Source organism: Neltuma alba, unplaced genomic scaffold, assembly GCF_004799145.2.
Source record: "Neltuma alba isolate B1F8T4 unplaced genomic scaffold, ASM479914v2 tig00012250_pilon, whole genome shotgun sequence".
NCBI classification, from domain to species: Eukaryota; Viridiplantae; Streptophyta; class Magnoliopsida; order Fabales; family Fabaceae; genus Neltuma; species Neltuma alba.
This window is the reverse complement of record NW_021636776.1, coordinates 115,737-137,423: the sequence shown is the minus strand read 5'-3', so window position 1 is coordinate 137,423 and position 21,687 is coordinate 115,737. Positions and strand designations below refer to the sequence as shown.

The following is a 21,687-nucleotide window of genomic DNA, read 5'->3' as shown; positions in this document are numbered from 1 at the left end:
TGAGAAGATTTTGAAGCTTTGCCGATTTATTTGAGTGAAGCATTCTGGGCGAGGTGTGGTTATTGCGCAACCATGCATAGACAAGCTTAAATTTGTTTGAAATAACTTATGAGTAGTTTTTTAATTATAATTTACGAAATATGAGTTAAATAGATAAAAATAGTTTTATTTCGATTTACGTAAAATATGTTTATAAGTGATTTTAAATAATGTGATTACTAGTGCTAAAACATTAAAAAAAAAAAAAGAAGCAGAAAGAACTGCTTAAGCAATTAAAAAATAAGTTAAGTTAGTTATTTGTAATAAATAGGTATTGTTTTTTTTTTCAAAATATCCTTACTAATTAAATGTATTAGGTAGAATTATTATTATTAGAAGGACTATTTAAAAAAATATATATAAATATGAGTGAAAAGTGGATTAAAACTTTATAACTAGGATGAAGCGGAGGTAGTATTTATTTTGCACGGACTGTATTGCAATTCTCAGGGAAACCGCATCCTATTATTAGCTTTGCCTATATTAATTCAAATGTCAATCCCAGTCAATTTATTGCAGGGGCAAGAGTCTCGTAAATAAATGAATTGAGTTGGAATTTTCCTTTCGCCAACGAATTGAGTTGGGAATTACACCAATCGCGCAATTAATTTGGTTCGGCCGTCGGCCCCATCCATCTTATTACTATTAGTTTCTAAATTTTAAGATGTAATAAAAATATTATTATTCGTTGGCAAAAAATAAAAATATTATTATTCTCCCAGATACGGTAAATGCTTTCATTAGTATCATTACCCATCTCCCCCCCCAAAAAAAAAAGATATGCTAAATGCTTTGCATACACTGAAGAATTTTAAAAAAAAATTAGTTAAAGTAGCTGGCACAAAAAGGTTAAATGTGAAAAGAAATTAGTTAAAACTGGTTAAATAAAATTAATTTGGGAGAATCCAAAAAACAAAAGCTTAAAATTATTAAGTCCTAAATGAGAAATTCATAAAAAAATGTATTGTTATTTATAACTCTATTGTTGTTAAAATCTATTAAAGTATTGGACTCAAACATCTTCTAAGCTTTAATAATTTTAAGTTTTTTTTTTTGGGTGAGATTTTCTCATAATTTTTTGGGGCCCGTTTGGTACATTACTATTTTATAAAAAATTTAGTAATATACAGATAATTATTTTCTTTAGAACAATACAAAAATAAATCAATAATCATGATCATATATAATAAAATAACTATATTTGTTTATGCGAGAATGACAGTTAGATCCCAAAATATCAATTTAATTACAGTTGGGATTTTGACAAAATTTTTCAAAAAAAATAATTATCAAATATGGATTATATAATGAGAGGAGGAGGAGAAAAAAGCCCAAGCTTCAGTCTCGTCTGTTTTAGCTGTGGATGCAGCGGAAGCCAATGTCTCGTCGAGAGGGTCGCGATTCTGCCCGACGCAGTTCTAGATTTGACCGAGAACCAAGGTGCTTGTTGCTTGCCTTTTCCGTCTAACAGTTCCATCTGAGCTTGGTCGATTTCGCGCCTGCTCCCCGCCAAAATTTGTTTTTGTATTTTTTTGTTCCTTCCGAAATAATATGTGAAATTCGGAGGAATACGACACCCCCGTTTTCGTATATTAAGTTTTTCCCCATATTATGGCTGTTTTTCGATGATTTGAAGGATATATCAATTTGTCCATTGAACCATTGACTAATACTTGGATTTCGAGCTCGGGAATTTATTCCTGCTAGCGAACCATTCGTGTGCGGTTCCAATGTGGCGATTTCAAGTTACAGTGTTTTACTCTTTTCTAGTTGAGACGCCTTGATTGCCATGGAATTGATTCTATCCGTAACGATGGTGAATATCTAGAAGGAAATTTCTTTTCATTGGCTTGCTACGACATGTGGTTCCTTGTGGCACCCTATATTACTAGCTTAAGCCAAGGAAAAAAAAAAAACATTTTCAATTTTGTAATGGCTTGTTTATTCTAAAACGCATTTGGATCTTTTTTACTCTTAACATGAATCTGAACTGTCGAAGGTGTTACGGGGTGCAGTTTTGTTTGAATACATTTGGTAGATTTCTATGTTTAATTTTTGATCCTATGGTCATGTAACTTATTTGGTTGGAGCTGCTTCTAGTCCGAAGAGGTTTAGAAGAGATGGATTACAAGAAAGAGAAAGAAGCAGAGTAACCAGCGGTGCTGATGTAGACAATGTAGATCACCATGGCAAGGATCACAAACGCCGCCGGCTGCATGATGTGGTACCCCATGAGGCCTCTTTAGCTCATGATTCTAAGAAAGAAAGTGAGGCTGAGAAAAAGGATTCAGACAAGAAACCAAATGAACATAATGAAGGGTCCAAACGTTTATCTGATCCTACTGATTTACCAAGATCTCGCTCTTATGTTCAGGTGTTGTAGGAGTTTTATGCAGAAGAATTGTTTTTGACTATTTCTATCCCTTGAAACTCTTCTCTTTGCTAGATGCTTTTGCAACTTTCTGCTTCTTTACATGTGTCTTAGAATTGGACAATTGGTTGCATCAGGAGTGCTTGTAGACCTATGAAATATGAACTAGCTTCTGGCCGCAGTCATTGTAGGCCCAATTGGTATACATAATGGAATGGAATAAAGAAACTCACTTTTAGATGAGAAATGTCTTCGTAACCCTGAATAAAAGAGAATAAAAACTTGTACAGTTATTGTTGAGTAATGATAATAGAGACGTAATATATGATGCATGTTTTGAACTTCTTGAAATGGAATCCTTTTCCATTTCTTTCAAGGTAACCAAACGAAGCCTTAGATTCTGCATATTGCTTCATATTAGTGAGCAACCCAAAAATCTAAAAATTGAAAAAAAAAAAAAAAAAAAAAAAAAAAAGGATAGCAGTTGCCTTCTTAGCTTTAAGATCCATGGTCTTCCATGTCCTTGAAGACGAGGGAAACATGTGAGGCTATGATCACTAGTGAAGCTATTATGTAACACCTTTTATCTTTTCCCAAGAAGTAGTTTACTTTATTGTCTAGGTATTATATTTCCTTGCATTGCACACAATCAGGTTGTCTATCTAATGGCTGATAATTAACGATTGTATCTATGTGCATTTGTATGTATTTTTCTTAATTGCTTGATTATTATTCAGTGCATGCAAACTATTTTTCTGGGGCCAAGTATCGGCATTCTTGTTCAGTTCCTTGCCTTCAAGTACTTCCATATATAACCATCTTAGGCTTGCCTCTGCATATTTATAACAGCACGATGAGCGAGGTAGTGCCAGGCAGGTTGGTCGAAGAGCGACTGGTGGTGAGTTTCCTTGTATCTTTTTTTATTGTTACCTTGTTTGTCATGTCACGAGTTAAAATGTGTGTCATTGTAAAATTGGCTCTACTTGCACAATCATCTTATTTCTTCCTGCCTGCAGTAAGATTTAACTATGCAATTTTAAATTCTAACACTCCATGCTAGAATTTGAGTGCCCACCAGCATGCTTATTGGAATAGATTATATTTTATTTTGGATGAAAACGATGTGTTCACTTTGACTCCCACCTTGTTTCTGATTTCTTTTCCCTCTGTCCGAAATGTCATGCATGCAATGTATAATATGAATTGGGGTGGCTAAAAATTCTGCATCTTTTTTCCCTTCCTGCATAGCAAACATATACCTCTGGAGTCTATGATGTGATAGTTTTTAGTACATGCTTCAGATTAGTTAAGCTATTATTAATTAAATGCTATGATATTATTTTCCTGTTAATGTTCATGCATAATATTGGAATGACAAATTTTGTCAGCAAAACCTTATTATTGAATCTTCTCTTGGGATAATTCCTTAGTGGTTTCTCAGACTCATGGTTCTGTGATGACCTTGTGGCTTTTCAGTTGTAATATGCGTTAGTTACTGTGGTATAAAACGTGGTTAGAAAACAAATTAAGGTTCCGAGAGCTAGATTACAGTATCTCCCTTTCGATTTACAGAAGTTGAGATCTGGTTTCATCTTAATTCCACTTTTTCCGTTCTTTCTACCAAGTTTGTAATATAAGTTACCTTCTTAATTTTGGCCATAAAAAAGTGACCTTCTTGTCTGTGACAATTAATACTGTGTGTATTTTTCCATACAAGAGCATGGATGGTGGAAGGACTCAAGAGATCACCATAATGAAAGGGCAGAGAAAGCTCATGGACGAAGTAGAGATCAAAGACATGAAAAATTAGGAGCTAAACCAGATGACAACACTTTACACAGAAAAGATGGCCCCTCTGAAAGGAAAGATGATCCTCTTCCAACTACTAAGAAAAGACCTGCATTCAGGGAGAAGAAGGTTCCAGCAGATCTAGGAGACGCCAATCCAGCTGCAACTGAGGCTGTAAAGTCAAGCCAAACATGTTACTCTCCAGAAAGGAATGAAAGGAGGGATGACAGAAGCAGCAACCTGCGCCATTTTGATAGAACTGAGAAGCAATATACAATAGAAAGTGCATCCAACAAGGTTGAAGCTAGGAGGGATGACTTCTCATTGAGAGGGAGGTACCGTGGTGGCAGCGGCAATTACAGGGGAAGGGATAGATTCAGTGTAGGACAAGGTTATCATCCTAGCAAGCCTCGAATTGAGAAGTGGAAGCATGATTTGTATCAAGAGATTGACAAGGATCCTATTCCAAAAAATGAGGATGACCAAATTGCAAAGCTGGAAGCACTCTTGGCTTCATAGGATCAGATTGCAGGCAACGTTTCTCGTGTTTTTTAACCTATGCTTCAGTTATCAGCACTTCAACTTTTGGCGTGTTCAGGACAGATTCCATGGATGCGCCACTTTTATGTAATGGGTTCAGGCTTTCTTTTCCGTAGATTTATACCTGCGTGGTTGTCATGACATGTGTAGCACTTGATTTGAACTGGTGATTCTGTTCATTATATATCAAGCTATAAAAGACAGCAAAATTAACCACATTGTTAAGTGCCGGGACTTCTCGTTTCTTGAGGTTGATTGGATTCTTTAGCCCAGTGACTCGAGTGAGGAGAAGAAAATTGCAATGTTGCTCGAGTCCAATTAATGTAAGCCTGCATAGCCACACTGCTTAAGTGCTTGGTGAGAATAACGGAGGGATAGGTAAAAGCTACAAGAATGCAAAACCAATCCATCCCTTTGCTATTGATTGTGTACTACTCCATGAGATGAGAACGGAGCACCGTTTCTCACTTTTACCGTTACGTCAACCACATTTCAAAGTAGTGCAACGTTAGGTCCTCAGATGAAACTTGTTAGGAATTAGTCGGGTAAAAGAATTAATATGCTCCATCATTTGCAAATAGAATGACCGTCCTTGATCTGTCGTAAATGAACAACGCTAATCCCACAATCGTACTGAAAGGCTTCATCGGAGACGAACAAAAATTAGGTCGTCCAGCGTGCTTAATTTTCAAATGCCGAAGCCATTTTCATGTTTGTGCCCATTTGTGATTTGAAGCGGCGTATGTTGCATTAGTCCAGAAAATTTCAAGAACCAATGACCGTCTTTGATCAAACATCCCCATTGCACCTTCGTCCAATACTATTGTTTCTCCTAAGGCCTCACTGTATGTGATTTACTCTCTTCTACAGGTTTAAACTTGATAACAATAACCAAACCAGAGATATCAATTAAAAATTCAGCCATCAACAAAAACAAAGCTACATTAAGAATAAACCAACAATTTAGTCACAGAATCATTCTCCTATAACTACCCTAACCAACTTCTAATTTTCTTCTGTAACATATCATAAGGCCTATTTAGTGTTAATCCCAAAAAAAACCAATCGTTAGTGCTCCAAAAATAACAAGTTGGTTGCAGCACTCGATAAACTAACTGATGACAACTTTATATTTTCGAGAACAACCTTGTACACTCACTGTTTTTGGGGATTACCAATTGGAGGACCAAATTGTCATCAAATAACAAGATCTTCTATGTCAGTTAGGACACCTGCATTTCCAAGAGACTTCTTGTCCGGTTGATTAACCACCAGCTGCCCACAAGCACCACTGATGTCCTGACCCATCTGCTTTCGGACTGTTGTTCGAATACCATAGTTGCCCCTAAGAATTTTCTGAAACCTTGATACTTTCTCCTCATTACTAGTTCTGAACTGACTCAGGGTGCCGATAGGATTGAAAGGAATTAAGTTAACTACCTGCCTCAAAAGGACCAAGGTCATGAGGAAAAATGTTCGAGAATAATGCATCACGTATCTAGGAAGGAAAGCATGTACTGGGGGAAAAAAGGCTTTAGTAAATAGTGTTCGGAGATATTAAACTAGGTATCAATAAGACGTGCAGCAAATGCGCAAGACCTTATCACAAAACTACGGGAAACAGGTGCAATTATTCATACAAACAGCGGAGAACAACTCCCCAAAACCGTGAGGACTATCAAATTAGTTGTATATCCTTTATTTAGTGAAAAATGCCAATGGTGTTAACGAAACAATCAAAATCCAGACATTTCTCATATAGTTCAAAGTACAGTCTTGAGTTTTTACCACTTGAAATGTCTCAACCAGCTTCCCCAGTTGGTGGGCATGTTGCTCTTCATCATTCACCCCATCAAGCATTATGTACTCAATTAAGATTTTTTGCTGACTGTAATTAAGAATGAAATACTGTCATATTTTGCACTCATGAATGAAAACATATACAATCCTTGAGAATATGAGGTAACAAAGAGTCCAAATATGAAAGCGTATACTCACCTGTTCCTTTGATATTCTCGCAATGCATCCATGAGTTTTTCCAATGGGAAAGCACGGGCTGCAGGCATTATCTGGCAACGGATATCTTGGAGCGGTGCATGGAGTGAGATTGCCAAATTTAAACCAGGCAGGTCATTATGAAGTTTGTTAATAGCATGAATGATGCCGACCTGTTACAGATGGAAAGAAAAGGAAATGTTACAGCTATATATTTCACGCATTCAAGAGTTTCTGGTCAAGAAAATCATTTGTACACCGATTTAAAAAGTATTAATGAAACAAAATTCAATAGCGCCTTGGGTAGTTGAATGAGAAAACGGCTTACAATACTATAGGAAAAAAAAATGAAGATGCAGCAGAAGAGACTTGAATATAAATAACATTGTAACTCAATCAAAAATACATTCATAATATCCTTAGGCAGAGGGATCAATTTTTGTGATCCATGTAACTCAATGGAAAAGCTGTTTTCTTCAATCTAACATTTTTGGTAAAAGTTTTTGTTAGAACCATGCGAGATAAGCTATTTAGTATTTGTTCCATATAAAAAATATGATATTCCTTAAAATGCAGCCAAAAAGTCAACGGCAAGGACAGTGCCCCAACAAATTGTAACTTGTTGTTCAATTAGATTTGAAGAAAATGCAATCGGCGTGGTTCACTAAAAGGTACATAAAGCATTAGCTAAGAAGTGATTGTTAGGAAATAAACCTAGCAGGGTTCAATTCAACCCAAAGTCCAAGAAATATAGCACCAACATAATGGAACGAAAATAAAAATTTTGTTAATCTCGTTTCTATCAATGACAAATCCAGGGCCTGGGACGGAAAAGAAAGAAGAGAAACAATGGAAGTCTACAGAGCATATATATACCGTTGAGATAGTTATCCTTTTTGGTGACAATTGAAATGGCAATCCAGTCATGACACGAATAGATTCTACCAAGGCAGAATAGTTATTCAGAGGCTCTCCCATTCCCTGTAAAATAATATATTATTAGACTGCAAACTAGACATTAACTGCCAATGCAGTGAAGCTTGTATGCATTAGGCATATATAATAATGCTGCAGAAGAGAGTAAGCTTGAGATTTGGGTAAACGAAGCAGGAAAATAACAAATAAACATGATGGTCAAAATTTAACTTCCAACACAATTGTTAGTTTATTCATAATTCCTAATGAACATCAATTACAGACTCACAAGTGCTAATCAGACATGACACGTGATCACAGGAACTTTTTTTATCCTTCTCTTTTTTTCACCTATTTTTGGACAATTATAGACCAAGGAACCGGAGTAATTCAAGTCTGACAATAGTTAGCTAAAAGGTGTGTCATAACAAGTGGTTACATAAGATCAGTATCTATTATTTAGCATGAGCCGAACAAGTTGACGATTCCAAGGGGGAAAATCAAATCTTACAATTTTGTCATTACAGGATATCATATTTTCGTAGAGCAGGGAAGACAGAATACTAGAAGAACATTGAAATTAAATATTTTGCTTCAGTTACAAACACAAAAGTAGAACCTCTTCAAATCAGCAATAGTAGGGGAAAAAGAATTACCATGAAGACAACATTACGGATTTCTGATAAACAAGAAGCATGAACCAATTGTTCCACAATCTCTCCAGATGATAAATTACTTTTGAATCCCATACTTCCAGTTGCACAGAATTTGCAACCCATTTTGCAACCTACCTGTAGAAAACAGGAGACATTGGCTTTTATTGCACCAACCATAAATCAAAAGGAATATGCTTCAATCAGCAAGAAACAGCTTCATATCAGCACTCAATTCAATTTGGGGGGGGGGGGTGGAGATGGGGGAGGAAACCTGCGATGATATACACAGAGTTGATCTTAGACCACCAGGACGAGGTTTACCACCATATTTCCCCAAACGCGTATCATACCTCATTATCACAGTCTCCACAAGAGCTCCATTCTAAAAAGAGAAATACCAATCACGGTTAGTTATAAATGAAATTAAAATGACTGATATCCCTATGTTCGTGAACCAATGCTAAATTATTATTAGCAAGGATAATTAACCGACATGCTTCAAAACTTCAAAGAACAAGGTAATTCAAGGAAATAATTAGCAGAATATATAGATAATGCTGAATTAAAGGGAAAAAATTACAAGCTCAATTAGCATCCAGTTTATAATAAACATGCCGGTATCAAAACAGAAACAGGAAAACTTGACATGAAGACTTAGGCGGGAAAGGATATGGAGATATTTTAATCTTCCAAGAACTTGAGAACTTATTTATGAATGGAAAACGTAATAATTGGGAAAACAGAAGCTTAAATATTATTTTGTACATATACAAAACATTAATTCAATTTTTTTCCATATACGTAGTCATCAAACAGTTAGGTTTCTAATGCCCCGAAAACTAGAAGTTTTCACATAACAAACACCAGGCTGCAGGGAATCAGTTTCCAAGTCCCCCTTAACATCTTTCTGAACAGATAGTTTCCTTCACCAGAAACTATAGTTCAACAACCTACCACCATTCAATTCAGAGTACCTAAAGTAACACCTTTTGCCCCCAAAGAGAACACACCCTGATTCACCCAGAGCTAGATGCATAAAAACCACTTAGCCCGATTGCACAGTGATCGGAGAAATCATAATGCTGGATGCAATAAACAGAAGAAGAACGGTCCATGAGACCGGATAGAGGGAGAGGATCGCGTAGTACATGGAGCTTGATGAGGAGCTTGGTGGTGAGATTATCAGCAGAGTGGAACACAGAGTGAACAGAGGAAGAGAGGGGCTTTTTGAACTTGGAATGAAGCAAAGAGTATGCTGCTGAGGGCAATGATGGAACTTGCTTCTGCCAGTCGAATTCCTCGCACTCACCGTTTTGCTTCTGATTCTGAACCACATGCTTCCATATAACCGGAACAAACTTCGCGTCGAGCCCTGCGTTTTCGAACTCCCTTCTAATGTCCCCGGCGTCGAACACCGATCGCATAGGCATCCTTCGACTTCTTCACCGTTCCAAGAGCGGGAGAGCCCAAATCCGTCTTCGTTGGCGCCTCGGCAAGTTTATGGTTACGCCTTTGCGGGTAACACCGGTTAAAACCCGAATCAATGGAAAATTCTCCCGGCTTGAACCCGAATCCGACTGACTTTTTTCCTCAAGTGAAAAATTATACACATATATATAATGAAATAAACTAAATTTTTTTACTAGTTGCAGTATCCTCTTATAAAAAACAATTCTATTTAAATTACTATAAAATACTAAATGTTGGTATATCTCTTAACAAAAATTTAAATATCAGTTGATGACGGACTAGCCCAAGCACAACTTACACACGCGTTTGTACCAATAATGACAGTATGAGCTGTTTTTAATAAAATAGAAACTGCTGTTTTTAATAAAATAGAAACTAAGGTTGAGTCAAGTAAATCATGTATTAGAAAAAGATGCATAAATTGGGGAGTGGGGTGGAGCTTCATTAACATATTGCCGTGTCTACATATAACACACACGTATATATACCATGGCATGAAAAAACAGATCGAACTGGCCCATTTAACTGATGAACTAGCTAGTAATCTGTAAATGTCAAATTGATAGGAAGTCAAACCGGCATCAACCTAGTCAAACTAATAGAATCTGATGGAAACTAATGATGAACTGGCTTCGATGATCATATTGTTATTGGTTTTATTTTTGTTCATTTAGCTCCTAATATCTTAGTAACACTATATTTGACTAAATTTTAATGATAATTTTTGTGTCAATGATTATTAATTTTAGTTATTGAAAAATTATAAAGATAAAAATTCTCAATGTTTTTGTATTTTGTTATTTTTATAATCAAACTATTATTGTATTTTCTTGTATTATGTTATTAGTAGTGATTATTAATACTGTTGTATTTTGTTATTTTCAATTAAATTATATTATTTTAATATGGCTAGTTGAATCTCAAGTTGATCCCGATCTGACTCATTGATCTTTGAATTACTATTTCAACTGGTTTAGCTTCCTATCTAATTTTTTATTCCTTGATATATGCATATTATATATGTGTGTGTATATGAACATTTGAGTTGTGATTGATTTGGAAAATATCTTTTTTATGCATTTAGACAGTTTAAGGTCTTTTGCATTCAATCATTGCATAATGTTTTTGCTAAGTGGTGTAAACTGCGAAGAGCACTATATAATCGCAAAATCTTCCAGTCCCCATAAGTCCTCAATTCTCAAATTTCCCAGGAAAAGAACACTGCAAACGAAACAGTTCTTCCATATTATGCGTATAAGGATAAATATGCCACTGAAACTTCGTATAAAACAAAGCATATATCTATATGTGCTTTTAATTATATGAAATTCCCCCAACGTTGTAAATCATTACTTGTTGCTTTTTTCTATATGAAATAGTAGTAGTGATCTTTGCTGGCCAAAAGAATGGTGATCTTCATTTAAATGATATTAGCATTAAAAAAAAATCATTGTGTGCGTGTGTGCGTGTGTGGAAATGTGAAACAAAGCACAAGTGATATTATATTTCATATTTGGCGGTGCATGCCATCTTTGAATTTGACAATATGTTTATTCAATTATCTTACATTTTCCGGGAAATTTTTTTCCTATATTTCATTTTAATTCGATGCTCAATACCAATTTCTCAAGACTATCAAATAATTAAGACCATAATTGCCTATTTAATTTTTTTCCAAAAAAGATCCATTTTTTTAAATCCATCGAAGGGGAAAAAATTAATTCGAATATAATTAAAAAAAAACATATACGTGTCTAATAACAATAACGTGGCTATATAACGTGAATTAATAAAGCACACTAAAGCTATATTCTTATGTAAATCAGCTTTGCTCGTTTGTTACGAAGAAGAGGAGAGAAAGGGAAAGAGAAATTGTCAAATATACACCTTCTCATTACAATTATAAAATACAAATGAATTAATGACATGGTTACCCAATCAATCGTGATTAGTGAAGATGATGAATGACCATGCTAAACAAACAAATTAAGACAAACCCATATATAAAATAAATTAAAACCCCAGAAACCCAAAAAAAAAAAAAAAAAAGTCAAACTTGCATGTGTTTCCATGGACATTATGCGATGAAATCCTCAGTACTTCCGAATGTTGTTGGAATTACGACGAGAAACTTGTGACGCGTGAGAGGAAGCTGCAGATTTTGCAGCGGGAGATGCAGCAGAAAGGAAAGAAGGAGGGTCTCGGGGGCTGACCAGAAACCCATCCTTACCATACCGGTACTCTGAGAACTCTGCGGCTGTGGCAGCCACGGACGGCGGGAGGTCGGAGCGGGTCCTGCGGTGGGAGGACCCGCCAAAGGAATCGGATGATCCGAGGAGCAGGTGGTAGCTGCGGTCGTTAGAGCTGTCGGAGTGAGAGAAGCTACGGCGATAGGTTCTGGTGGTGGCGGGAGACTTGTGATGTTGCTTCTTGATGACATCAATAAGATATGGAATCAAACCTTCCATGTTAATTAATTCCCTCGAGGAAGAAAAAACAAACTTGCCTGATTCTGTATGAATTATGATACTCTCTTGGATAACATATGAGTGTATATATATAGTCAGAGAAGGAGCACACAGAAATTGGTGGAAGGCAAATAAAGTGAAAATGGAGAACAGCTCATAACGAAGTTATAGATATGAAAAGAATATACGGGAAAGTGCCACGCGTTTAAATAACTTAACGACGTCGTTTTATATACATTAATACGTGGTAAATGCAAGGACCTTTGAATTGAATATAAATAAATACTCCTCTGATCCTTATTATAAGACCCAATTTGACTTTTTATTTGGTCCTAATTATAAGACCCAATCCATTTTCTCTCTTATATTTATACATTTTTTTAAGATAATCCTTCTAATAATGATAGTTTTAGCCAATATACTTAATTAGCAAGGATATTTTAGGAATAACAACACTTATTTATTATAAATAACCAACTTAACTTACTTCCTTAATCTCCTCAAATAAGTCAATTGGATTTTATAATTAGGACCGTAGGAGTAATTATATATCCAGAGGCGGCTATGGATATACTAGGGAAATACTCAACCATCAGGTTTGACTTTGACGTTCGTGATGGTCAATGAATTGGGCTGGTATTAGAATTTCTAGAATTCGTATCCAAAGCGAAGAGCAAGATCAGAGCTGACGTTATTATTATTAGTAATGTATGTATATCCAAATTATTTGGACTCTCTCTGTTGCTTTTTGTCAACCCAAACGGTAATGTCACGCGCGCCGGCCACCCCAAGGTCAACCTGTGGGGTATTCTATATTTGATTATTTTATTTTTGCCCTTTGTAATTGACGAACAAAGGTTATTTCTTTCAAAGAGTATTTTGACACAAGAATTTCGTGAGCATATAATATGACTGCAGGACACAAACCTTCACCTAATAATCGTCTAAAATTTGTCAATACGCCGGCAAAAAAAAAATAAACATAAAAAATCATCAATGCAAAAATGTTCGACTTCGTGGAGTGGTGGGAGAAACTATTGTCCATGTTTTCCTCGCGTGATCATGGGCTAGAGCACTTTGGTTTGCTACTCTCCCATCCATTAAATCAGACTCAGTTATGCGAGATGATCTAATTCTCAAGAGGTGGTCACATCAGAACCATTCTTCCACAATGGTGCTTATAGAGGGAATTGTTATAATTTTATGGGAAAATATTGCAATTAAGTCCCAGGAAATTAAATACAAAAAAGTCCCTTGAAATTATCAAATTATTTTAAAGTCCCAAAGAATTTCATTGTAATAAATTTTATTAGTTTAATTACCAAATTGTTCTTTTTTTTTTTAAATTTGTATTGACAACTGAAAGAGTAGTCATTGACAACTTAAGGTGTAAGGATTGAGAATTATCACAGCAGGTATTGACAACACATTTTCTCAACATATCATAAAATATAATGCATAAGTTGTCAATACTTACTACAATAGTTGTCAGTCCTTACACATTAAATTGTTAACAACTGCTCTTTTAGTTGTCAATACAAACTTTTAAAAAAAAACAATTTGGTAATTAAAAAAAATCTTGTTTGACTTTTATTTTGGTTTTAAATATAAGACCTCAATCCACTTTGTTTCTAATATTTATGCATTTTTTTCAAGATAGTCCTCCTAACAATAGTAGTTCTAGCCAATACACTTGATTAGCAAGGATATTTTAAGACAGATAACACCTATTTATTACAAATAACTAATTTAACTTCTTTTCTTAATCTCCTCAAATTAGTCAACTAGCTCTTATAATTAGGACCGGATGTAGTATTTGATTATTTTCCCCCCTTGTAATTGATGACAAGAATCTCTTGAGCATATAATATGATTGCAGGAGAGTATATATATATAAACCTTCACTTAATAATCGTCTAAAGGGGTGTTTGGTTAGAAACAAAACCATGATTTTAAAAGTACTTTTACGGTATACGAAATAAATATGTGGAGGAGTTTACCTCAATTTGTGGAAAAGTGCTTTTGAGATTACCCAAACACCCCCTAAATTAAAAAATGGTCAATCTAATGTTCCACTTTGTGGACCGTGGAGGGAGAAACTATTGACCATGATTTCCTCGCGTGCACATGGGCTTAATTAGAGCATTTTGGTTTGTTATCCTCCTATACCCATTAAATCAGGCTCAATTACGAGGGAATGGTCTAATTCTTTTGGCTTAAGAGGTGATTAGCTCAGTTGAATCAGAATGATTCTCGCACAAGTAAATGGAATTGTTATAATTTTACAAATGAAAGGGTTCATGAATATGATTCAATCATCTATTTTGAGTCCAATATCTTTTTTAATTATGTCTTTGTGTGCGTGCGTATATATAATTGTCATTAGACATGGACACACTCTATATAATAGGCATGATATATTTCACAGGGGCAAATGAAATTTATAATTGATTCATAATATTAAAATATTACCTCCCATCCTAATTATAAGAACCAGTTGACTAATTTGAGGAGACTAAGGAAGTAAGTTGAGTTAGTTATTTGTCCTAAATATATATTGCCTTTCCTAAAATATCCTTACTAATCAAGTATATTGACTAGAACTATCAAACAGATCTTATATTAAGGACCAGAGGTAGTACAATTTAATAATGTATCAAAAAATAAGATTCTAAAACACTTTTTAATGAGTTATGTTCCCCCCAACCCCAACCCCAACCCCAACCCCAACCCCAACCCCAAAAATTGAATCAATTAATACATTAATTTTCCAACTGTGTGAGCAGAGATGCTATGAGGTCCGTACCATGAAAGAGACTGATTAGTCTATATCGCAAAAAAGGGTCATCGAGCTGGAGTAGCTCAGTTGGTTAGAGCGTGTGGCTGTTAACCACAAGGTCGAAGGTTCAAGCCCTTCCTCTAGCGTCCTTGCCAAAAAAATTTTCCTTCTAAGCCAGAATTTAACATCAGCAAGTATTAATTAATCATTTTATATTAGTATCTATTACTTCCGGTTCCAATTATAACTTATAAGCCTAGTTGACTAATTTGGAGAGATTAGTTATTTGTAATGAATATGTGTTGTTTTTCCTAAAATATCCTTATTAATCAAGTTTGTTATCTAGAACTACCATTATTAAAAACTATCTTGGAAAAAAATAGATAAATATGAGAGACAAAGTAAATTGAGATTTTATATTTAGAACCAAAATAAAAGTCAAACAAGGTCTTATATTAAGAACCGGAAGTAGTATTAATTTAGACCAAACTTTCATAATATAAGTAATTAAGTATCAGAAGAAGGACTCTCCCAAATCCAATCACTCTCCACACTCAAACTTTATTCTATAATCTATACTATCCCAATTCCGTAATTTAAGCTTATAGCTGCCAGATGGACTCGATCACTTAGCTAGACATGAATCCTTCTCCATTTCCACTTCCTGAGACTTTAACATCAATCTCGTGTTTCACCTGAGCTTCACTGGAAGATCCCACCAAGACGGTATGCTTTCCAATGACCACCTTCCTCTTCCCTTCACCATCCACCACACTCAGATCTTGGCACACATTTATCTTCACGTTCACAAACTCTATCTTCCCAACCTTCACTTCCGCCCTCTTAAATGCCACCAACTGAGTCACCGGAGCTCCAACAATTTGCTCCTTCCATCGCGGCAAGTCCCAGAAGACAAGCACCACATGGGACCCGTCATACTTGGGCCCATTGTTTTTCACACCAACCACAAGCCAGAATGTCAAGTCCAAGCAATTTAGAGTTGATACGTCCAGTGCTTGTCCCTCATAGAGAGACTCATCAAGTTCACGATTGAAGGCAAGTGATGGGGAGTTGCTTTGAACAAAAAGCGTTGAAGGAGCGGAGGCTATGAAAGTGAAGAAAGAGGAGTAGCTCAAGCCATGGCCAAATGGATAGAGCGTTTTCCCAGTGTAGAATCTGTAGGTTCTTCCTGGGTAGTTTCTCGACTCATTGGCTCTCATGTTCATGTCTGTCATAGGCACCTCATCCACATATGATTGTGGGTACCATGTAAATGGGGACCTCCCACCTGAAAGTTTCAGCCTTTAGTTAGTATTAGCAATCGTAATGTGGTTTTGAATAAGAAAAAGAAAAACTTTTGTGTTTGTTCAGTATGCATACCTGGGTTGTAATCTCCAAATATAACCTGGGCAATTGCATCTCCTCCATCTTGACCAGGATATGCTACCCACAGAATCCCTCCAATGTTACTGATACTTTGAGTGAAAGATATGTCAATAGGACCAGCAGCCATAATCACCAAGATCACTATCCCATTAGTAGAACCAGCCACATCTTTCACAAGCTTCTGCTGAAACCCAGGTAATGTCAGGTTCTCTCTATCAAGCCCTTCTGCTTCAACAGATTGATCCAACCCCACAACCAATACAGCCACATCAGCACTAGCTGCCACTTTCACAGCTCCGGCTATTAGACTCTGATCACCACATTTCACATCTCTACAACCAGCCGCATAACTTAGGTCTGAAACATATTTCTTTAGCCCTTGTAGAGGGCTGGTGTACCTACATGGTATGCCTGCATAGTTGCTGATCATGACTCTGGTGGCATTGGCATTGGGTCCTATTAAAGCAAATTTCTTGGAGTTGGTTTTGGGTAAAGGAAGAGAGCCTTTGTTTTCCAATAAAACTATGCCTTGTTTTGCAGCTTCTAGAGCTAATTGTTGATTGCTTTCTGTGCATACATCAGATGGACCTAAGTTTGCAAATGGAAGTGACTCGGGGTCATCAAAGAAGCCTAGTCTCATTAGGACTATGTAGTTGTACACTAGGGCTTGATCCACCGTGGATATATCTACCTTCTTCAAATTTACTGCGTTTACTGTGTATTTTCCTAGATAGTTTCCACAGTTCATGTTTAAACCTGCATGACGATAGTTATTTGTGACGTGATAGATCTGAATTTTTTTTTTCTTTCCTTTTGGTATTAATTAAAACGAAAGGTTAATTACTCAAATGGGAAAAAATTAGTACAGCCAAAGTGTGTACCTGCTTTTAGTGCAAGAGCGACTGCATCTTCTGGTGTTGGCGTGTACTTAATTGCCTCGTAAAAAACTTGCACTGAGTCACAGTCTGAAACGATATATCTACATTGAAGGCCAAAAAGAACGATTAAATTAATTGTTTAATGACTAATTTTTAATTTAGTTATCTTTCATATGAACTAGCTAGCTAGCTAGAAGGATATCTTTTTTTTTTCTTTTTTTTTTTTTAATAATGGAAGACAAACCCGTCTAGATCCCATTGGCCTCTAACGACTCCTTCGAGAAGATCAGGGTCAGCGCAGGTGGGAATCCCGTTGACTCTGTTATAAGAGCACATCACACTGCTGACGTGTCCCTCTTCCACACAGCTCTTAAACGGAGGCTGATATGTATCCTCCAAATCTTGCTTTGTCACCTACAAAAACACACAACAAGCCCCACCCACTTTCATTAATTAATCCTTCTTCCCTGCATTCTTCTAAAACAGTAAAATACTACCTCTGGTCCTTAATATAAGACCTTGTTTGACTTTTATTTTGGTCTTAAATATAAGACCCCAATCTATTTTGTCTCTAATATTTATGTATTTTTTTCTAATGTCGTCCTTCTAACAATGATAGTTCTAACTAATATATTTGATTAGCAAAGATATTTTAAAAAAGACAACATTTATTTATTACAAATAATTAATTTAACTTATTTTTTTAATTTTCTGAGATTAGTTAACCAGCTCTTATAATTAAAACCGAAAGTAGTAGTATATTCCTGTTGGTTATGAAGAAATCAAGTCTTACACGAAACAACTTTGTTTTTACCTTAGCGTCAAAGTGAAAGCGATCAACGCCTTTCCAATTATCAAGGTCGTAAGCAGTATAATGCTTACAACAGCTCGAAACCTTAAGCCTCCCACCTCTCTCGTCGTCGTCACCAACTTGTTGCAAGCCACGAACGTACATGACGGCATATTTACTCACCACCAAGGGGTCCTCGCCGGGAGTCTCCTGGCCACGGCCCCACCGGGGATCTCGAAACACGTTCACATTGGGACTCCAAAACGTCAACCCAGCTAGCCCCACATTGTACATGCCTCGAGCCTCCGTCGACACCACCCGACCCATCTCCAGCCACAAGCTCTCATTAAAGCTCGCCGCCGATAGTATCACAGCCGGAAAGCTCGTGGCGCCAGGCACTGTTTTGTTGAACTTTGTGCCTGGGCCTACGTTGGACACACCATGGAGCGCTTCCGACCACCACTCATAAGGTGGCACGCCTAGCCGGGGAATGCCGGCGGCGGAGTTTACGAGCTGCTGTGCCTTTTCTTGAAGGGTGAGACGAGAGACAAGGTCGGCGGCTCGGGTGGCGTAAGGCAGCGAAGTGTCGCAGAAAGGGAAGGTGGCGGTTTGAGAAGAGGCCTTGTCGCATGCATGTTTTTGGCTAACTATGGGAAGGCTTAGGCTCAGAAGGAATGAAAGAAGAAGAAGCAAATGAAGTTGGGTTTTCATGGTTTTGTGTTGAGATTGAAGTGTTGTAGTAGAACACACACATATACAGATAGTAACCACTTCTGCTTCATTTATATAGAAGTTCTGAGGCCAAGCATAATGACACGATTTGGTATGAAGTATTAAAAACGAAGGGCAAGGATTAGAAATAAGAAAGTCCGTTAAAAGAGTGTTTGCTGTGAGAAATTACTTGTTACATGGGATTAAATAAATCCATGGTTGTGAGATTAGAAAATAGTATAGGGGGAGATGATATTCCCTAATCCCATCTTTATGGGTTTGTCTAAAATACTGTTTTAATAATTTTTCTCAATTACAATATTAATTTTTATCTCTAATTTTCAATACTTCGTACTAAACGGAACCAATGTGTTTGGCCTAGCTTATTTGTGGGAAGGGATAAGAGTGTGAGGCGTTTTGACAGGCGTGAATGAACTACAGTGATCAGTTATGAAAACATCCGTATATTTACCACACGCATAAAAATGTGCAATTCTCGATATACGCGATCAGGTTTCCTTTTGCTTGCTGTAAAATCTAAAAGGTGGTTGCTTGTAAACTGAGACAGAATCTAGCTGGAAAATAATTAAACGTGTGTGTATGTGTGTTTGGTTGTTTAGGTCATATCAAATATGTAATTATTATAAGATGCTTAGGCGAAACAAAAGCTTCTTTAGGCGATGTTGTCGCTAGCCAGTGGCACCACCACTGCAAATGGTCCAAAAAGTCTCAGTTAACGTAGTGCCAATATTGTTTAGATAACACTTAATAATTTGTTCAAATGATGTAGCTCAATATGATAAGCTGATCAAGTTAGTATAATTTCAGCTTTGCCTGCAAATTACTATATTATGATTCCTTCTGGGATAAGTTTTGTGGTACATATGGATAGAGATGAAAAGGCAAAGAGTCACTCATGCTTGGGTGACTTCTAAGACATATATAGAAGATATATGGATCATGGAAGTGAACCCACCATCCCACTCTCGTATATATCTAATAATTTTGTACCGACCCATACGTACGTTCTTCATAGTACTTGACTTCAATTGTTCTTCGTTTTTTGTCCTTGTTTTTTCTGTGTGCATTTTGGAATTTGCATGGCTTTTGAAATATTTACTCCATTATCGCAGCACTAGTAACTTCTTAATGTTACTTGCAGAACCTCTGTAGCATAATGCTGTTAGTTTTATCTGATTTAACAATGAGCAAAATAGGCAAAATGCAACGTCTACCTGGCTAATAAAAATTAAATGACCAAGACATAAAATTAAGAACTACTCCTCCGGTCCTAATTATAAGACCCAATTGACTTATTTGAGGAAATTAAGGAAGTAAGTTAAATTGGTTATTTATAATAAATAAGTGTTGTCATTCCTAAAATATCCTTGCTAATTAAGTATATTGGCTAAAACTATCATTATTAGAAGGATTATCTTGGAAAAAAATATATAAATATAAGAGACAAAATGGATTGGGTCTTATAATTAGGACCAAATAAAAAGTCAAATTGGGTCTTATAATAAGGACCGGAGGAGTATTATTATTGCTATTTATATTGTATTAATCTTTTTTTAAACAAATCATACTCTTGACTTCTGAAGTCATATTATCAAAACAAGTGAACCAATGCAAACAAAAACAAAAAAGAAAAGAAAACCCAAAAAATGATTGGGCCAGAAATATAACCAGAACCATACTTTTCATGTAATGGGCCGGTCAGTAACACTCGAATTACCAATCAAACAAGGAAAAGCGCTGGTACAAATGCAAAACTTAACTTCGGGCCTGCCGATAAACTCTGGGCCTGGTTGGGCCTCAGCCCAGATGTAAATGAGTACAAAGGATTGGGTTCCTTGGACATGATATAGATTCCAAAGCTAATAAAACGTTGGGCCTAACCCAGATGAGTTTGGGCCCATTGGGCGGAACCCATGATATAAGTTAAGTACAAAGGATTGGGTTCATTGGATCTCAGCCATGATATAAATTCCAGGTATAACGTTGGGCCTCATTGGACGCCAGCCCAAAATAATGTGAGTACAAAGGATTGGCTTCATTGGACCGCACCCATGATTGGTTCCCTTAACCAAGCCACTGCCTATGAGTCGCCGGCTCATTCTTCAACAGGCACGCGGTCAGAGCCCCGGGCTCCTCCCACTGCTTGGGAGCTTACGGTTTCATGTTCTATTTCACTCCCCGATGGGGGTTCTTTTCCAAGGTACTGAAAACCGGACCGGCAATTGAACCGGTCAAGGCAATGGGTCAAGGGTCAGTGGGTCAGACCGGAGTCAAACCGGGGGTCAAACCGGTGAGAAATAAAAAAATAAAAAATAATTTAAATGTTCACTAAGAATTAGATATCAATTTAATATCTTGAATTACTAGTAAAATAATTACATTCTTACAATTTCTTATAATATCATACTACTAAAATCACTAAATATTCTTCCTAACAAAATATCAAAATGGATATATGATAATAAAATATTTCTCCTTATAATTACTCAATCACTAAGTCCTAATTATCAACAGCTTTTTAAAAAAATCATCAAAATATTTTTTTTTTTTAAAAAAAGGGAGACCGGGTTGATCCACCAAACCGGCGGGTCACCCCGGTTCAGTCCGAGTCATCCCGTTCAAGCCGGGTCACACCGGGTTGCACAGTACCCCCGGTTCACAGCTGAACCGGACCGGTTCCCTGGCCGGTTTCACCGGTTTCTCCGGTCTGAACCGGCCGGTCCGGTCCGGTTTTCAATACATGTTTCTTTTCACCCTTCCCTCACGGTACTACTTCACTATCGGTCACCCAGGAGTATTAGCCTTGCAAGGTGGTCTTGCTGATTCACACGGGATTCCACGTGGCCCCATGCTACACTCGGGTCAGAACGTAAGCTAGTG

General features: G+C 36.6%; 4 protein-coding genes and 1 non-coding gene across 8 annotated transcripts; 2 read left to right on the top strand and 3 right to left on the bottom strand.

Annotated features, from left to right (window-relative positions):
* Positions 1-1,348: 1,348 nt before the first annotated feature.
* On the top strand, positions 1,349-4,963 carry LOC114725380 (nuclear speckle splicing regulatory protein 1). Of its 2 annotated transcripts, none has more exons than XM_028911885.1 (4): positions 1,349-1,479; positions 2,140-2,263; positions 3,260-3,308; positions 4,128-4,963. In XM_028911885.1, exons 1-4 carry the CDS (start codon positions 1,403-1,405, stop codon positions 4,715-4,717), a joined length of 840 nt encoding a protein of 279 aa, XP_028767718.1. In that variant the 5' UTR covers positions 1,349-1,402; the 3' UTR covers positions 4,718-4,963. The 2 variants fall into 2 exon arrangements, with proteins under 2 accessions (XP_028767718.1, XP_028767717.1); XM_028911884.1 differs by having other exon boundaries at positions 2,140-2,413.
* Positions 4,964-5,652: 689 nt separating this feature from the next.
* LOC114725376 (dual-specificity RNA methyltransferase RlmN) lies at positions 5,653-9,791 on the bottom strand. 3 transcript variants are annotated; one of them, XM_028911878.1, is made up of 7 exons: positions 9,453-9,791; positions 8,576-8,686; positions 8,305-8,439; positions 7,610-7,714; positions 6,737-6,906; positions 6,527-6,626; positions 5,653-6,178 (listed from the first exon to the last, which is right to left on the bottom strand). In XM_028911878.1, exons 1-7 carry the CDS (start codon positions 9,732-9,734, stop codon positions 5,936-5,938), a joined length of 1,146 nt encoding a protein of 381 aa, XP_028767711.1. In that variant the 5' UTR covers positions 9,735-9,791; the 3' UTR covers positions 5,653-5,935. The 3 variants fall into 3 exon arrangements, with proteins under 3 accessions (XP_028767711.1, XP_028767712.1, XP_028767713.1); XM_028911879.1 differs by having other exon boundaries at positions 8,655-8,686; positions 9,614-9,791; XM_028911880.1 differs by having other exon boundaries at positions 9,614-9,766.
* Positions 9,792-11,646: 1,855 nt separating this feature from the next.
* Positions 11,647-12,281, bottom strand: LOC114725379 (uncharacterized). The gene has a single exon (XM_028911883.1). It carries the CDS (start codon positions 12,240-12,242, stop codon positions 11,868-11,870), a length of 375 nt encoding a protein of 124 aa, XP_028767716.1. The 5' UTR covers positions 12,243-12,281; the 3' UTR covers positions 11,647-11,867.
* Positions 12,282-15,093: 2,812 nt separating this feature from the next.
* TRNAN-GUU (transfer RNA asparagine (anticodon GUU)) lies at positions 15,094-15,167 on the top strand. Its single transcript has one exon. It is a non-coding gene; the product is annotated as a tRNA-Asn (tRNA).
* Positions 15,168-15,557: 390 nt separating this feature from the next.
* Positions 15,558-18,808, bottom strand: LOC114725373 (probable beta-D-xylosidase 5). Its single transcript, XM_028911876.1, has 5 exons — positions 18,100-18,808; positions 17,530-17,699; positions 17,289-17,386; positions 16,402-17,163; positions 15,558-16,309 (listed from the first exon to the last, which is right to left on the bottom strand). Exons 1-5 carry the CDS (start codon positions 18,784-18,786, stop codon positions 15,651-15,653), a joined length of 2,376 nt encoding a protein of 791 aa, XP_028767709.1. The 5' UTR covers positions 18,787-18,808; the 3' UTR covers positions 15,558-15,650.
* Positions 18,809-21,687: the final 2,879 nt, after the last annotated feature.

Coding starts and splice junctions, on each gene's coding strand:
- LOC114725380 (XM_028911884.1), top strand. CDS start 1,403: ATGCAGCGGAAGCCAATGTCTCGTCGAGAGGGTCGCGATTCTGCCCGA. Junction 2,414..3,259: donor GATCTCGCTCTTATGTTCAG/GTGTTGTAGGAG, acceptor TATTTATAACAG/CACGATGAGCGAGGTAGTGC. Junction 3,309..4,127: donor TGGTCGAAGAGCGACTGGTG/GTGAGTTTCCTT, acceptor TTTCCATACAAG/AGCATGGATGGTGGAAGGAC.
- LOC114725376 (XM_028911878.1), bottom strand. CDS start 9,734: ATGCCTATGCGATCGGTGTTCGACGCCGGGGACATTAGAAGGGAGTTC. Junction 8,440..8,575: donor CTCTGTGTATATCATCGCAG/GTTTCCTCCCCC, acceptor TGTTTTCTACAG/GTAGGTTGCAAAATGGGTTG. Junction 6,627..6,736: donor CGAGAATATCAAAGGAACAG/GTGAGTATACGC, acceptor TCTTAATTACAG/TCAGCAAAAAATCTTAATTG.
- LOC114725379 (XM_028911883.1), bottom strand. CDS start 12,242: ATGGAAGGTTTGATTCCATATCTTATTGATGTCATCAAGAAGCAACAT.
- LOC114725373 (XM_028911876.1), bottom strand. CDS start 18,786: ATGAAAACCCAACTTCATTTGCTTCTTCTTCTTTCATTCCTTCTGAGC. Junction 17,387..17,529: donor GGCCAATGGGATCTAGACGG/GTTTGTCTTCCA, acceptor CCTTCAATGTAG/ATATATCGTTTCAGACTGTG. Junction 17,164..17,288: donor CGCTCTTGCACTAAAAGCAG/GTACACACTTTG, acceptor ATCGTCATGCAG/GTTTAAACATGAACTGTGGA.